The sequence below is a fragment of the Pholcus phalangioides genome, unplaced genomic scaffold (genome assembly GCF_987345545.1).
Source record: "Pholcus phalangioides strain wild (caught in Gottingen) unplaced genomic scaffold, Ppha-v1.0 ptg000015l_1, whole genome shotgun sequence".
NCBI lineage: Eukaryota > Metazoa > Arthropoda > Arachnida > Araneae > Pholcidae > Pholcus > Pholcus phalangioides.
Genome location: NW_028301608.1, coordinates 62,712,799 through 62,730,661, shown reverse-complemented (window position 1 = coordinate 62,730,661; position 17,863 = coordinate 62,712,799). Strand labels below are relative to the sequence as shown.

Genomic DNA, 17,863 nt, shown 5'->3' with positions numbered 1-17,863 from the left:
TTCGTTGTTTAATTTTCTTTAAATTAATAACGTGATCCTCACGTATTCCCAAGAGATCCGTATGATCTGTCCTGGTAATATACTCCCTGCATGTTTCATTTTATTATTATACAGGCGGAAATATGAACGATTTTCAATGGAAAAACTAGAAAGAAATCTGTTGTGTCTTAGAACGAATTCTTCTTTTATATGGCCTTGTGGATTTTTTCATGAATCGGAAATATTCTTCCAATATACAGGTTGTCCTGGCTAAAAGTATCCAAAAGTAATAGTTATACTCTGTGGGGAGGCGGGGGGGGGGGTTCTCCAGTTTTCCTGTCAAAGTCACTTTTATGCACTATTAACAGCTGCTTTGAGACGATTTTTCATAGCAGTTGCGCACTGACACCCAGTCCTCATGTGGACCCCACCGTCGCCGGAGTAGTGATCGGCTGTAGTTGGTTTTCTGTGGTTCCCAACTTCGAGGAGCGAATGCAAGCCGATCTCCTCAGTAAAAGTCTCGCCTCATAGAATTCACTCATAGTTTTAAAAATATGTGGTAGATGGCGGCACTATAACAAGCATTACACAGAAACAAGCTTCACGTTAGGTTCATAACACAGACATGCACATCCCAACATGTACCAATTCGTTAGAAATTCCGCAGAGGAATATGGGCGAGGTACATGTGTGGTTTAGTAGTCAGTATGTGGACGCTATAACGTAAGATTCGTGCTACGTGCATGTATCGACTAGCGGAGCTCAACTTAGAGATGCTTGTTAACTTCAGTCAACTTTCTGATTAATTTCTCCGAGTGCTACCCGCGGTACCCCCCATTACGTTTTTTTTTTGGAGATGTACGTCCTTTTTCCCTTTTCTTGGACGTTTGAAGCTATTAAAATACTTAATCAATTATTAATTTAATAATTTTTGATTGAATTTTTTATGAAACATCAAAACTGAGTTTACCATGTTATTTGCCGTACATTTAAAATCGTCATTAAAAAAATAGTAAAAGTAATTACAAATTATATAGAATTCTCAATAGAAATATTGAGTTCTTAATTAAATGATGACAGCATGAGTTGTTCAAGTTCAAAATGAATGCAGGAAAATATTTATACAAATACAACGCCACAACAGGCAAATTGCCCAACGAGGTGGCTGACTTAAGAATTAAGAACATCATGGATCCCCGAGCAATTTTTTGGAGGCCCTACCTACTACTGCTACACCACACATGCACCCCGCCTACACCCCCCCCCCCCCCCGTGGAAAACCAACTTCAGCCGACCACTTTGGTAATTCATGTTGCAGTCAGGTACCATTTCTCGGTAATTCATGTTGAAAACGATGCATTGAATTTTAAAATGACATGCAAATAGAATATTTTTTACTTACTAATTATAAGATGAAAAATAAAAAATGTTTTCGAAGTTTCGCTCTAGTATTCAGTTTGTATGTCATATATTCCAAAACATTGAGAGAGAGAGAAAGATAGACGAGCATAAACCAACACCACAATCACGGCATTAATATTTGGTTTCTTTTCTTCTTTTTTTTAATATTTAGAGAGCACACATCTCTTATAAAGAACTTTCTTGTTGTCATCATCATCATCAGTCAGCCATCATCACAGTCAAAACAAAAATAAAACAAACTAAAACGCTAAAAATTAATTTGATTGGATCAAACAGAAACAGTCGAACTACGAAATTACGAAATTACCAACAAACTTCAAATGCGATGCACAAAGGCAAATTGAGAACAACTTGTTGAACTGAAAAGTCACAAACAAAAGAAAAGTACATTTATATATCAGTTTTATGTGGTAGAAAGTGCCAAATAGTCCATGTGATGCACTGCCAGGGAGAGGGTCCTTTATTAACATCGGAGAATGTGTTGAGACGTAATATGAAAGCCCAAAAATGAGGGGGGAATTAGCTTTCTACTTTTAGGAGCAGTGCCCTTAGGCTCAGATATTTTATGAGCCCCCAGACTAGACTTTCACGGGACCTTTATGATGAATTTATAGCGTGAGAAAACAGAAAATGACGAGAATCGATCGCCCTGTCAGCCCCACCTTTGTAGGGGACCATGGGGTTAGGTTCATAATATGTCCTGTGACTGTAAGAAATGCTGTTGATGGATTTATGGGGATCCTTAGCAGTTGAACCTTTGTCAAAAGATGTATGAGTAAAATAAAACAGATGCATAACGCCCCATGCAGTAATCGTATTTACTGTCTAGTTTGCATACTCGCGACCGTTCTGTAAACGTTAAAGTGTGTTCTAGTAGCACGCGAAATTTTGTTCATTGTTTGCAACTTTTAGGTGTAACGCGGAACGTGTAAAATGTCTGTTGAAAAATCTAAAATTCATCACATTACTTTGTTCCACTGAAAACCCAAACTTAGTGCTTTCAGGGCTGCAACCGCGATAAATTTCGTCTAAGGAGAGTCCACTGTAAGTGCCACAACAATAGGATACTGGTACCTGGAAATTGACCGGTGAGAGTGCGAAAAAGGTCACCAGATGCTCACTGACACACAGGAAGGTCATATTGTCTATCTAGTGGGATCACCGATATCTTCTATGACTTTCTTTCGAAAATATATTTCTTGCTTTTTTTCTGTATCCGTTTTTCCAAACGATACATTTTTGGCAAGAACTTGTTCCCCACCTAATATTTTAAAGTAAAAGGCTTTTTTTTTTAAATTTGTATCATTACAAATTTCTGCCCATTCAAGATTGTCACCACACCATTATACTGAAAAACAGCAACAGTTTCCCAACCAAAACAAAACTGCTGGGGATATCGACGTCGTTTATGAGTATATATCCTCATTTTTGATGTCATTCGGAATGTCCTCACATGCTTTTGAAATTTCTCCCTTTTGTCCTCATTTTCGGAGAGTTCTGATTCTATTTCCTGAAAAATAAGTCGCACCAAGAGACAAAAATCTGTTCCAGTGTGTATTTACTTTACTTGGTTTCTCTCCCCCCACTCATATTTACACCCCTCGAGGAAACCCAGGCTGTCCTCCATTAAAACGTACCTCGAAGAAAAATCCTGTATACATATTACATGCATCTCTCTTTTTGATTTGGAAACAATTTCTGTTCTTTATCGGTAAAGAGGCACCATCTGTTGTGAAAATATGTAAATGACGTTTCCAAAACGTTTGAGGGCGCATATGCCGTCATTTCTAAAAGTTCTGGAAAATTTCGAAAGTTTATTTCTAAGTTTCAGAATCCAGTAACCTTTTTGGTCAAAAGCCGCAAAAAAAAGGAATAATAGCAGTTCTGATTTGATTGGAAAACTATAGGGTGTTATTAAGTTATATAGTGGCATCATCTGTTGTAATTTACAGATAAATGAGTCTTAATTAGGTGACACAAGAGTGCGTCCTCATTTTGGAGTTTCCGAACCTCTGTGGTTATACAGCGTGAGCAAAAAGTTCATAAAAACCGGAAAAATAATCGAAATAAAAAACTGTTTGCAGGGTTAGCATCGCTAGGTCACAGGAAGCGCCACCTATCGGCTATTTTTTGTTATTTTTTCCCCGTCTTAAAAAAAAACCCCGTGACCTAGCGATGCTAAGCCTGCAAACCGTTTTTTACTTCGGTCATTTTTCCGATTGTTATTCATTTTTAAAATTTCTACGGACTTTTTGCACACCCTGTATAATGAGACAGTTTCAGCCATGGTGGGACCTCTTGATAGTGGATAACAATATGGGACTCATAACCATATGAGGCGCAGTGTTGGTTGGCTGAGGGTAGTTTTTTCTGTGATTTTCCAACTTCGAGGGCGAATGCGAGCTGGTCTCACATTTGAAAAGTCTCTCTGCAGTGAGCAGGCAGACCAACAACAATATACTGACATAACATAAAAAAATCAAGCAATGATGCTTGATTCAAAATATGGGAGAACAGATGGCAGCACAAGCAAGACGTTAGGATAACACATACACTCACAATAGATATTCCTGCATGTACGTTAGAAATTCCGTAGAGCAATGTGTACGAGGTGCATGTACGGTTAAGTAGAAGTAAAATACACGGAGGCACGTTGACATAATTCAAAAACAGTGTCCGTTAATGGAAGGTGTCCGTTAGGGGCGAAGGCTCCATTGTATTAAAGAGAAACGGGCTTTTGAGCATGTGATGGATTGCTGACACATGGTTTTAACCGTTGTCTGTAAAGAAAATTTGTACGTGTATATAATGCAACAAACAGCGCGAAAACGAATAATCATGTGAAAAGTGAGTGAAATGACCTGTCGCCATCTGTTAGCGAACTGGGAAACGTCAGTAGTTCCAAACTTTGAGGACCGATGGCAGCACCATTTATTTTGTGTGTTCAGCTGAAAATGCACAAGCAGTTTCGGTCAAGGCCGTTCGTGTTTACTTCTTCCACTTCAAGATGGCGAAAGCGCTGTTCGCTAGATTTAATTTCAGACTGGCTAAAAATTTTGTAGGTTGCACTTGTAAGAGAAATTTAGCCTACTATGAAGTAGACGATAACGTAAGTGGGATTAGCGAAGACCAGAAACAGGTAATTATTATTAATATTCAAAATGAGAGCTATATTAGTCATTATGTGTTATAGGACTCATTCAAAAACAATAAGTAATAATAAAATTTATAGCTGAAAAAAAATATTGTTACTGACTTCTACATGTCAGTGAAGAGCGTGGGAAAATAATTATGGAGTATAGATGACCATATCAGATCTCTTAGTCACGAGGGCCCACTTGAAAACCCTGGTCATGTGTTGAAATTGCCCAGTATTAAATCTAAGATACCATTGTGATGTAGTCACAGTGGTTTATTGGCTTATTTAGTCATACAAAAATGTGTCCTGATCTCCCCGTTAAAGAAAATCTCGCCATGTCGAGCAACATACCCTGCAAACAATGGTACAAATATCAAATTAAACTTCAGTTACATTTTGATGGTAGCAATCATGGGCCCCCGGGCCAAGTGGTTTTCCAGAGGCCCTACCTGGTAAATCCTAGAAAATTTCAACCGGATCTCATTTTTGTGAGGCCCTCTTCTCTTGAGGCCCCCGGGCCGTGCCCAGGTGGGCCTATGCATTAAGACAGCACTGCCCCGTCCCTTACGTTCCAAAATCTGAAGGGCTGTTATAAGGGATAGTATACAGGGTGTTCTGTTAATGGACCGACAAACTCAGTTAGTAGACATCAAGAGGAACAAATATTGCTATGGAACATGGTGTCGCAAACCACGTTGAGAGGGTGAAAATCGTGAAAAACGCATGCAGGCTCTGAGTCCAGAGGGGACAAAAGGTGGATCTCAGTTGATCGCTGAATACGTTCGTGGGTTCGCTCACCATATCTGACGTAAGCAGCTTATGGGCAGGGCCGTCTTAAGAGCATCATAGGCCCTCGGGTCAAGTGATTTTTCTGAGGCCCAACCTGGCAAATTCTCGAAAAATTCAACTACTTCTCATTTTTATGAGGGCCCTTCTCTTGAGGCCCCCGGGCCGTGCCCATGCGTTAAGATGGCACTGGTGTGCAGCACTAAAACTTCACACACAACACTAGATGCACACGCAAAACTGTTAGGTACACATGCCCACTTTCCAGTGCAACTCATTCGGTAGTGAATTGTCCAGTTAATTCCTAATTTTTGATTTTCCTTTTTTGTCTTCAATTTTTCAATTATACCAAAATAGTGATGTATTTACAACACAGGGCTGTAAATAAGATTTTTTGCCACCGGGGGGGGGGGGGGGGGGAGAGAAAGGTAAGCATGATTTTGAAACCCCACAACTTTAAAATTTGATCATTTAAAAACAGTGTTCTTTCTTCAGAACAGATGCAGTATAATCCAGATCTCCTTCACGACTTTTTTTTCTGCACCAAACACAGCTGACAGCCCAAAAAAAAAAAGTCACCAAGGCCATAACTGATACTACAGACGCCAAAAAAAAACCACTGGCATGGAAAACATAATGAAAGTGAACGAATGATATTATAAATAATAGTAAAAATAAATATTCTCTGTTTAAAAAAATAAAACTCGGACTCCTTTGAAATAATAAACCGATCAGGGTATAAGTCTCTGGGTATCCAGACACTTTTAAATAATAAACTAGTATAAAAAATATCTAACTATAGATATATCTTTACAACATTGAAAACGGAAGGCGGGACATAAAAAAAGGGCAGAAATTACAAAAATAATAAGAATAGGTGCCATTTTTGAATAGCCTGCATTACTAGCTCTACCTAGAATGGAAAGATCTAGAAAAATTACTGCAACCCAGCACCATTATTCTTGCCTTGGCGACTTGTGGTGCCCTTTGCAATCTGGATTATAGGCCTACTGACTTGCCGATCTGGATTATACTGCATCTGTTCTATTTCTTCCCATCTAAAACTGCCACCCTCTAAATTTTGCCACTCAGGGCAGTTGCACCCCTTTATTTCTGGTCATTTTATCTTCTCTCAAACCCTAGCAAATAGCATCAAATCAAGTCTACCAATTACGGAAATACTCACCAAACATTGATACACCATATATTGGGAATTTACCAATCACCCATGGCAACAGAACAAAGCTGTGCACAGTTTAAAAGAATAAAAAAGAGAAAAAGTGGTAAGTAATAATACAGTATAACCCCTCTTAACTGACACCCCTCAGGTGCAGTCACCTCTTTTTTACAGTCAAATAGTAATTTCCCCTTTTATAGTAAAAGTGGACCACAAAAGAGAGGTTTCACTGTACACTGAAACCTCCGTTATGGACACTTTTGTATAGCAGAGATCTTTCGTTAATGGACACTTTTGTATAGCAGAGACCTTTCCTTAATGGACACTTTTGTATAGCAGAGACCTTTCGTTAATGGACACTTTTGTATAGCAGAGACCTTTTGTTAATGGACACTTTTGATTTACACTTTTAATTTTGCTGTATACAGCAAAATTAATAATAATATATTTATAGACACTCCCTGTTAGCAGACAAGACCTTTTTGTCCCATTGTGGAGAGGTTCCACTGTAGACATCAACACTAAAAATTCATGACAACAGTAGATATCAATTCAAGACTGGTAGGCATAGGCGATGGAACCTAAGGGCTGAGGCCATTTGAGTCCTTCCCCAAATAATTTCTAAAAAATCAGTGCAATGTACCCCCGCTCTACTGCATGAGCACTTCTGTCCCATATATATAGGATGATCAGCAACTTTCAGCCCCCCCCCCCAATGTTTTCTTCATGCTGGCGCCTCTGCTAGTAGGTAAATGTACATGAACTCTTCTAGTAATTCATTTGGTAGCAAATTGCCCATGGCGATAGATCCAGAAGTGTGTTCCCTTTGAAATAAAGTCATGAAAAATACAGTGAATTCTGCTTCATTAAATTTGTTTACTGTGTATTCAATTAAGAAATTATCCATGCATAACTTTTAATATGTAAATTTAAGTTAGGTCACCACAAACACGTTTTCTACACATGTAGTGTAACAGGTAGACAAGACATTGAGAATAATTCATTATCCGCCTTGAGCAGGGGTTTTTAGCTTTTTTCAGTCTGATTTATGACCTACATAGAAAGAAGAACAATATATGGCAATATATATTCTGTCAATGGTCTGACATGTATTCATATTCCAGACAACGTAATGTGAATTCTCAAAAGAAGTGGTTTATTTGAAGTGCCAATCAAACGAGCACAAATTTTGGAGCAAGTATCAGTTATTCTTGGATAGTTACCAGATTTGAAAACTGATAAAGGAGGACGCCTGTGCGTGCACCTTTCGTAATGTAACTTTTCCAAATCTCATAACCGATGGCCCCAATATACTGACGAAAAAAGAACTGCCACTATGGTCATTCTTTTCTAACTAAAACAGAACGGCAAAAATAAAAAAAGGAAGAACCAACACTGATATGTCTCCCTTCCCTTATAATGAATTGTCCCCCACCATCTGGTCAGTTTTATTGCTTTGCAGCTTTAGCCTGGAGCATGGTGAGGTTTTCTTTGGCCAAGAACCTTGTCTTTATTACATTTATTTGTATTTCTGAAACCTTTCATAGCCTTGTTAAAGCTCTACCGTCAGAAGGTTATCTTTTTCTTTCGGCAGCGTTACTGCTTTGCCGAAGGTGATTTATCTTAGTAATCAGCATTGAATGTTGTTTTCATCATATTTTCTTCGTTTCTGAATAGAAGAAATAACACCCCACTCCCTCCTTACTTTAGTACATGGCATTTCTGTTGGTGAGCAAACGATAGTATTCTCAAAATGAATTTTGCGTTTTTCCTTTTCCAGAGCTATCTTTTGGATTGTCATTATCATGGAGCAATCTAGGCTGTGGTTATAATAGCATCTGCCCTGCTTGGAGGCAATTTGAGTTTTTATTCTAGGAATTTTGATGACGATTGGGCAAATCATGTAAACATGTAAAAATACACACATAAAAACTCTCATGTCGATGAAGAGAGATGTTTCAGATTTAAAAAAAACTTTCGGGAAAAAATAATTCCGGAAACCTTAAAAGGAGGGAAAATTTCCGGAAATATAGGAGAATGCTTGAAATAACAAAAAAAAAGGACATCTGGTAACCCTACACACACATGTGAAAAAGTTTATCCCCAACACATATTTTTCACTTTTCATGGTGGCCTAGCACATTTGTCAAACTTTGATTTCATCAGTATTTTTGTTTTTTAAAAATTTCCCCCATTAATAAATAAATAATTATCAGTATGGAAAATCATTCATAGGAAATTACACTCAAAATTATTATCTTCCCATCAAGTATCCACTTATAGAGGTTTGGCTGTACTTAGCCCCTTTAAGTGGTTTTTAAAATTTTCCTGATCGGCATTATATAACTGCTACATTAGAAATAAAAGCCTATTTAAGAACCTGAGATATTTTGGGGTGACAAAAATAAAGCAAATCAAGTTTGACCAGATGTCTCAGGATTGTTGCTTTAAGGGTTAAGGCCTGTTTACATTGGTTGCGTAATTTAGTAGTTAATTAAATTTTAAGTCATTAATTACTTTAGAATGTATACCAAGGTTAAGGCCCATTTGCACAGGTTTAGTTTGGCATTGAGTGATTTGGTGGATAAGTAGAATACAGTCCAGTCTATTTTTTAGATCAAGTAAGCTTTATGCATATTCGCCAGTGGACATGGCCTCATGGTTTATCCAATGAACATTCATTACTTGGTTACTTATGTTTGGACAGATTTTAGAGCACGTGACTTAGAATTTAGTTTACCATTTAATCACCAGAGGAAGCTGCACACATAGTTATTCTCATCTTTCAAACATGATAGAGATGTCTTTCTTGTTCCTGAAATTAGTTATCATAAAATACATTACACTCGTTATTGACACTGCTGAAGAAACATTATTTTATATGCTTCTTACTGATGAAGGAAATATAAGACAAAAAAACTAAACAATATTAGTTGTAAGGAGGTTTAAAAAAATATTTTAGTCGAATAATTGAAGGAAAAAAATATTAATTAAAAAAATATATGTTAATCAAAAAAGAAATTAATGGAACTGATAACACATGCTCATTAGGTTTCTGAGTTGTTAATTTTAGTTTAATCCTGAAGTGCTTGTGCTGCATCGTTCAGATACCTTCCCTGTGCATTTTAAACACGACTTTTTACTGGGCAAGAACTCCAGGGTTAATCAATAGAAAAATAAATAAAAAAAATGTAAAAATATCTTTAAAAATAAGCTATTACTTATGATTGCTGTAATACCATAAATAATCATTGATCTCAGTTTTGTGGCACAGCAAATCACCAAGTTATTCAAGTTGTATTTTTACATAAATAAATTATTTTAATTTCATCTATTCTATTCAAGTAAGTTTCTTTATGTAATTTTTTTTTCTTTTTTAGTTTCGACAGACTGTGTTTGATTTCGCTCAGAAAGAATTGGCTCCATTCGCTAATGACATAGATAAAAATAACAGCTTTCCAGCTATGAGAGTATGAATTCTATTATTATTTTTCTGATTCATTTTTTTTCTTTTTTTTGTGAGATTCATAGATCCAATTCAACTTTTAAGAAAAGTTAGAGCTGTGATAAGATTCTGAGCCTGTAAATGTTTATTTATTACCATCTTTATGTTCTTTCTCAATTGTAGAAATTGCATGGATTTTGTTTTGTTCGATATTTTTGGTAGCCAAGTCATGGCAAAATGTTGTTTTGCAGGAATTTTGGAAGAAACTTGGAAATATGGGCCTTATGGGACTTACAGTTCCAAGTAAGCATCAACGTTATGTTCATGTTATTCTGTCTACTATATAGGCCTATGTCTACAGCAAGGATCCAAATATCCAAGCTAACAGACTCGGATAGCCTAAAACTTGGATATTGTGGAACATATAGTATTAGATTTTGAAGTTAAATAAAATAAAGACATTATATATGGAAATCATGTTTACTCAAAGCTTACTTCAAATTACTGTACAATGCAATAATAATATCAAATGAAGTCAAGTTATCAATATGAAGTTACATTAAGTAATATAGTTTATGGTACTGCACATATATACAACTTGCAACATTTCAAAGATTGTATGCACTTTTAATATAATCTGTATCTCTCTCCACCTTGACAATAACCTTAGAAGCTCTTGCTACTTGGTGCAGATGTAGTTGAATCAGTTTGTTGTGACAACAACCTTGAACCTCTGGATGTCATTTTATCACACCTACCCTACCTTTGAATAAATTTTGTAAACTATGAAAATTCAATCTGTTGTACCTCAGATTTAATGCAAAACTTGCTTGATGGAGATCCTAGTGTATGTATTTGAAATTTTCAGTTATACAGCTTTGCTCCAATGCAAAGGAATCAAATTTTTATTAATATTAGTTTTGAGATCCCAATGAGAAATTTTATTGGTTTATTAAATATTATTTCTTTTTGGGTTATGCAAGTATGGACTCATATAAATCTTTTTTTTTTTTTACTTGTTTAGCTCAATATGGTGGTATGGGGCTTGGATACCTGGAGCATTGTATTGCTATGGAAGAACTGTCGCGAGCTTCAGGATCCATAGCACTGAGTTACGGAGCACATTCCAACCTTTGTGTTAACCAAATAGCGAGAAATGGCAATGAGAAGCAGAAACAGAAATATTTGCCGAAGGTAATTCAAACTTTTGTTCAATGCCAAAAAAATTTAATTTGTTATTCACAGATTTTTGTCAGCATTCCTAGGTCTAGGCTGGTTTGAAGCAGTGGTAGCTAAAAAATTATGTTGTAGTGTTAGGTAAACATCAGTTTTCAAAGAACGATAATTATTAAAAAATGTTTTGGTGTTTTTTTCAAAAAAACATTTAAACATCCAAATGATTTAAATAAATAAATATTTATCTTCTCTGAAGTGATGTTTTGGAAGTTTGCCAATGCAGTGTATGTCAAACAGTGAAAGCAATGAGTCGATTTGGTGATTCTCAGTTTTAGGATATTCAGAAGTCTACATGGTGCAATTGATGCAATCAAATGCAGATAATTTTTCATGAGATGCTAATCCACTGACCTGATGTACTCATAGTTCTAGAACTCAAACTATCTAAATCATGGAAGCACAAACTTTTCAGCTTGTGGACTATTTTATGTCCAGAAATATTATTGCGGGCCATGCAAGAGCTAAATTATTTCTTCAAGGGCCACACGTGGAGGACAGCATTAACAAAATCTATCGTAAAAAATTTTAAAATAGATGTATAGTTCTTGAGAATGTTAATTGATATCCGCAGTTGTCTTAATTCTATTTCATTTTAATTCACGTTATACATAGCATTTCACTATAATAAAATATATAAACGATCTGCATGCTGGATAAAATTCTCAAATGGGCTGTTTGGCCAACAGCTTCAAGTTTCTACACCCATGTTATAAATGCTTTATGTTAGAATTCATATTTATTGATTTTCACATGAATAATTTTTACTTCTGTGTTAATTTTTGAAATAATTTGTGATATTTTTTGCAATCACAGTTAATCAGTGGAGAGCATGTTGGTGCTTTAGCCATGAGTGAAGCTGGATCTGGATCTGATGTTGTATCAATGAAACTCAAAGCAGAAAAGAAAGGTGATTCTTTTTCCGGACTTCTCCATTAAAATTCTGTCATGGATAAAAATGATAATTAGTTATTGTTGCAGACTAAATAAATCTTACTTTGTTATTATTAACATGTTCAAAGCATTTAACCTTCTAGGTCCTGTGCATATTTGAATATACATGGGAAATAAGCACATGGCCAAAAAACCCATTGTATATATTTATTTTCTCAATTTTTTTTTGTAATTCATTGAAATTCCTTTTTGGCCTGGTTTTTTCGGTAGCTGCTGAAATTTTGTGTGATTTTTAAAATCTCACAAAATTTTAAGGATTGAAAATAAAATTCAAGGTAAAAACTATTAATCGTTGCCAAGCAAGATTTTGTCTCAAGGAAACATATTTTCTGGATTTTATGCCGAGGTGAACTCGAAAAGAAAAGTCATCTGGTCTCCACTCAAACCCAGGCCTTCTTGCATTTCAGGCAAGCATGCTACCATCTACACCACTAGAGACACGACCTATCCTGCCTTCCTTGTTTCACGCACTTCGCTGAAGTGCAAACAAGGAATATATTGAGCTGAGAAAAACCGCCTATCTCTAAGATTTTGTCTGTTTATAAATAACATTTAGATTAAGGCAAACTGTCAATTTTAACCTCAATTAACCATTTTAGCTAATTAAAAAAATACCCTAATTAATTAAATTGCTGTGCTGATGTATTATGTCAGTTAAAAATATGGTAACAGCTTACATTTACATCTGTTAAAAAAAACTTTTTATAGAGGGTTTAGAAATTTAAACTATTTTTTTAAATAAATGTATAGTCATTTTTTCAAAGTATTTTAATGTTTTGTACAGGTGATTATTATGTGTTAAATGGTACAAAGTTCTGGATAACCAATTCTACATTAGCTGACATTGTTGTCGTGTATGCGAAAACTGATCCTTCAACAGAAAAACCTCAGCATGGAATCAGTACATTTATTATAGAAAAGGTTTGTTGGACATGAAAATATAGTTGTTTCCCCCCCCCCCCCATTCAGTGTTATGATAATCTGTTTTTTAAAAAATATATGTCTTGTCCACTGTCTTTAAGTTCTCTTAAATATTCCATTCAAAAATTAATTTCGTATTCATGATATTATTGAATCTAAATTTCCTGAATATGTTTCATTCACCACATCCCTGTTTCATCTTCCAATATTATATAAACATGCATGAGATATTGGCATTTGTAAAAAAAAAGTTGTTTTGATTCCTTATATCTGAAGGGTATGCCTGGTTTTGGCGTTGGAAAGGTCCTAGACAAATTAGGAATGCGAGGCTCCCCTACAGCAGAATTGGTTTTTGAAGATGTAAAGGTGCCTGGTACAAAATTTTTATTGCTGTTTTATTTATCTCTCTTTTGAATTGATCAAATTTAAGTTTCCTGCTCTTTTTGTGTTGGAGGTTTGTTGTCTTCTCATGAGTATATAGAAATCACAACATATTATTCTATAGTACTCTAGAATATTTTTATAAATGAGGGAAAGAATTTAATATTACAAATACAGTAGATGCTGTTTATTAAAATCACTGAATATGTTATCATTTGGATATTGCTATCACTTTTGCCAAAATGTAACAGACCAATATCATAGCTTGGGAAAATTTTTTTTAATTGTTATCAGGGCTTTGGCTTAATTTTTTTTAATAGAAAGTTTTTTTCTTTTTTGCGTATTTTAAAGCCAAGGTTGAACTAGAATCATCCCCCCCCCCCCATAAGTTAGTTATCAACCTGCTAGACTAGGAGATCAGAAGACTTCCTTATTGACAAAAATTTCCATACTCAGTTCACAATGGGGCTATGACAGACACTTTGATCCATATACATGTGGCGTTTGTTTTGCATTGGCTTTCCTTTAGTGAAGTCATGAATAATGTAAAAAAATGTCCCTTTCAGTTCATGGTCAATTTCTTTCAACTGACCACATTCATAGTTCCTTAACTGGAAGACTCGCAAAGGAATCTATGGAATATACATTATATAAACTATCGCAATTCATACACATTAGACATTTCCATTCTAACTTCTCACAATTTCTGAATAAGAAAAGGATTTCAACTTAAAAGGGGGGGGGGGGATCTTGTTTCGGATAGTTAGTTATGTTACTCATATTTTTGAGAAAAAAATTTTTGTTTTGGTTAAAAAAAACACAAATAGTTTCTCCACTTCTATGCATAATGAATATATGAATTTGTTTGTAGGACTTAAATCACTATAATGAATCTATATATAGAGCAGGGGTTGGCAACCTTTTTTGGCTGAGAGTAAAAATCAACCAAAATGTGTGTATTAAGAAGACGTTTCGGGTATTTCCTTTATTTTCGGAACTCAAGTGGGGCACTTCAAATTATGAAATGGGGTCAGTGTGTGACCCGCAGTTCATAGGTTGCAGAAGCTTGATATAGAGCATAGGTTTTATTTGTTGTATTTGCTATAAGAAAATATTATATATTTTTGTGTTATCTCAATTTAGTTAAATTTTCAATTAAACTTCAGATTATGTTTTTTTGAATACATAAATCAATTTTTGCTGTTTTTGATTCAGCTGAAAATATGATGGGTGAAAAAAATAAGGGCGTGTATGTATTGATGAGTGGACTTGATTATGAAAGGCTTGTTCTAGCTGCAGGGCCAGTTGGGTATGTCACTTTGTCATTTTTTGAGTATTATTATTAGCAGGTATATGTTTTGACTATTTTCATTTATATTATTACTGTATAAAAAGCAAATTCTCATAGTTAATTATATTATTGATCATTCAAGCATAGATGTTAAAGAATAGACTTGTGATAGTTTATATTTGAATTTATATGTGTGACATCAGAATGTTGATTTTCGTGGATAAAGCTTTCCATCTTTTACAGACTAATGCAAGCGTGCTGTGACATAGTGTTTGACTATGTCCACAATAGAAAACAGTTCGGTCAGATGATTGGCGAATTTCAGGTATATTATTTCTTAAATTTATCCTGAATGAAGTTTTCAATTTGTTCAAAAAGTTCTGGAACTTATTTTATTATAGAAAAATGATACAGATAGAACCTATTTATTTGGCATTTCTCCTTTGGAGTAACTACCCTGTGCAATTATGCATTTCTGCCATTGTTCATATAAAGATATAAATGCGGATTGCAAACCTTTTTTTGCTACATCCTCCAATGGCTTCGTTGCTGTTCACTGCACTTCTTTGGAACCTGAGAATGGTTGCCTCTTAATTCTTTATACAAGGAAAAGGAAAAAGTGACATGGGGCAAGATCAGGGGAATGAGCTGGTCGTAGAAGTATCGAAATGTGATGTTTTGACAGGTAATCTGACACCAGGAGGAATTTGTGAGTCTTTAAAAGTCTGAATGATTTGGTGAGGTGCAAGCAACCAGATCTTTAGAAAGCCAAGTTGGGTGCTCCATCACAGTAATGCACAGCTTACAGATCCCACCAGGTGTTTCAAGAGAGAGAGGTTAGAATACCTGTCAGAACATCACATTCTGATACTTCAGCAACCAACTTATTCCCCTGATCTTGCTCCATGTCACCTTTTCCTTTGTCCCCAGATAAAGAATTTGCTTAAGGGGAAGCAATTCTAAGGTTTGAAAAAAAAACAGCAAGCTGGGATGAAGGCACCGAAGGATGTGAAAAAAAGAGTCTTGCAATCCGCATTCACATCTTTATATGAATGATGGCAAAAATGCATAATTGCACAGAGTAGTTACTTCAAAGAAAACACCAAATATACAGGTTCTATCTGCACTCACTTTTTCGTAATAAAATAAGATCTAAAACTTCTTGAATGTAGTGGTTGTTCATAAATACTTGATCAGTTATTAAAAAAAAACCAGGTATATACAGCTGTTTCTCATTTTTTCATGTTTTGTAATGTCAAGTTTTGTTTCTATTGGCATATTCTAGTATTATCGATAACCACATAATTTCTAAAAATGAATGTTGCAGCAATCATCAGTTGAATATACTCTGTTTTAATTTTAATTTTTTGTTTTTGTTGATGGTCAGTAACTGTGAATTTTTCAGCTTATTCAAGGTAAATTAGCTGATATGTACACAACAATGAATGCTTGTCGAAGTTATCTTTACAATACAGCTAAAGCTACAGATAATGGCCATGTTGCATCAAAGGTTAATTTTAATTACAATACCTTTCCCTGTATACATATATGTAAGATCTGTTTTTTTTTAATTTCTTATGTATTAACTATATGTATGATTTTTATATACTTTTTATTTCATTAGGACTGTGCAGGAGTAATTTTATACTGTGCTGAGAAAGCAACACAGTTGGCTCTTGATGCGATTCAATGTCTAGGTTTGTTTTCATTTCTTAATTTATGGTTATACATCAAGATTGTGATTGAGTGTTGTTCTCATTTTTTGTGTATTGTTGTTTTTTGAATTAAAAAGGTCACAATTTTGTTCTATGATTGGAATTAATCTCAGTATAGTAGAACCTCAATTATGACCAAGGGTTTCCAGAGTTTGAACAAGACTTGGATAACATGATCTTTAATTGAAGAAGATATAGTCCTCAAAGCACAAGATGTGACTTGGCTACTTCACATCATATCAAGATGGATGATTCTATTCTTTTCTGGAAGGAGAAGCCAAATATGAAAGTTCAGTCATGAATAAGTGGCTCACAATTAGCAATTACTTTACCTAAAAGAGTAGATTATAATCATCTGATGTGATGTGACATAACCAAGTTTCATCTCGTGCTTGGAGAACTGTAATTCTTGAAAATATGGTAAATATAAGTCTGTGCTGAATTTATTTACAAGCAAATAAAAAGGGAACTTTTTCTTAACTTTCTAATTAATTTAATGGTAAATTTAATATTCATATGAAAAACTATTTTTAAATCCACAATTTGATTGGTTTCCTTACCTATGTTGCACCAGTGATATGTGTATGAGACTAGTCGATCTTGGTCTAGCCATGCACCTCTGTTGATAAGGGCATGATTAATCAAAGTTCTACTATAATTATGCAATAATAAACTTTCTGAGACCATGTGTGCTGATACACTATCAGTAAGATGTTTTTTGGAGAGCAAAAGATTGACTTTGTGCATTGATCAATGTGAAGGTTTGGTAAAAAGTTTTATTGAGTAGGATTTGTTAATGCAAAAAAACCTGAGGGACTTTAATGCACAATTTATTGAGCACAATCATGATTAACAAAAAAGTTTTGAAAATATTATTATATCGATTTTACAAGATATTTGTTTGGTTAAGCCTACATGAAATATTGGGTTAAAACAAATACAGAATTGCTTATGTTTTGCAATTTCTACACACATGATGAAAACTGACTGTAATATTTAATTTCACCTGGAAAATTTTGATGTTGAATTGTATTTGTTTAAAAAAAAAATTATAAATAAATTTCTTATGTTTAATAACTTTAGCACAACATAACCAAATTATTTTTATTTGAATTAAGTTTTTTAAACTATTATTATTTAAATTTAAGGTGGCAATGGATATATCAATGATTATCCAACTGGACGATATCTTAGAGATGCCAAACTATATGAAATAGGTGCTGGGACCAGTGAAATCCGAAGACTTCTGATTGGAAGAGCTCTCAACAAGGAATATAAATAGTAGAAAACATATATCACATGGTAGAATAAATTTAAGCTGATTTCACAATTTTTAAAATAAATGAATTATATTTTCCTATATTATGTATTGTTTTCAAAATTATTTAGTGTTATATTTTTGGTTTCAAATATTTTGCAA

At 34.7% G+C, this 17,863-nt stretch overlaps 1 protein-coding gene across 1 annotated transcript; it reads left to right on the top strand.

Moving 5' to 3' along the window:
- The first annotated feature begins 4,383 nt into the window (after positions 1-4,383).
- Positions 4,384-17,803, top strand: LOC149076440 (isovaleryl-CoA dehydrogenase, mitochondrial). The gene is made up of 12 exons (XM_089244006.1): positions 4,384-4,540; positions 9,884-9,973; positions 10,200-10,251; positions 10,973-11,142; positions 11,998-12,091; positions 12,920-13,056; positions 13,333-13,429; positions 14,653-14,746; positions 14,972-15,053; positions 16,134-16,238; positions 16,353-16,425; positions 17,592-17,803. Exons 1-12 carry the CDS (start codon positions 4,409-4,411, stop codon positions 17,723-17,725), a joined length of 1,260 nt encoding a protein of 419 aa, XP_089100132.1. The 5' UTR covers positions 4,384-4,408; the 3' UTR covers positions 17,726-17,803.
- The last annotated feature ends 60 nt before the right edge of the window (positions 17,804-17,863 follow it).

Bases quoted from the DNA above. Each gene is read 5' to 3' on its own strand.
- LOC149076440 (XM_089244006.1), top strand. From the start codon at position 4,409: ATGGCGAAAGCGCTGTTCGCTAGATTTAATTTCAGACTGGCTAAAAAT. The intron at 9,974-10,199 runs GTATGAATTCTA...GTTGTTTTGCAG, and splicing joins ACAGCTTTCCAGCTATGAGA to GAATTTTGGAAGAAACTTGG. The intron at 12,092-12,919 runs GTGATTCTTTTT...TGTTTTGTACAG, and splicing joins ACTCAAAGCAGAAAAGAAAG to GTGATTATTATGTGTTAAAT.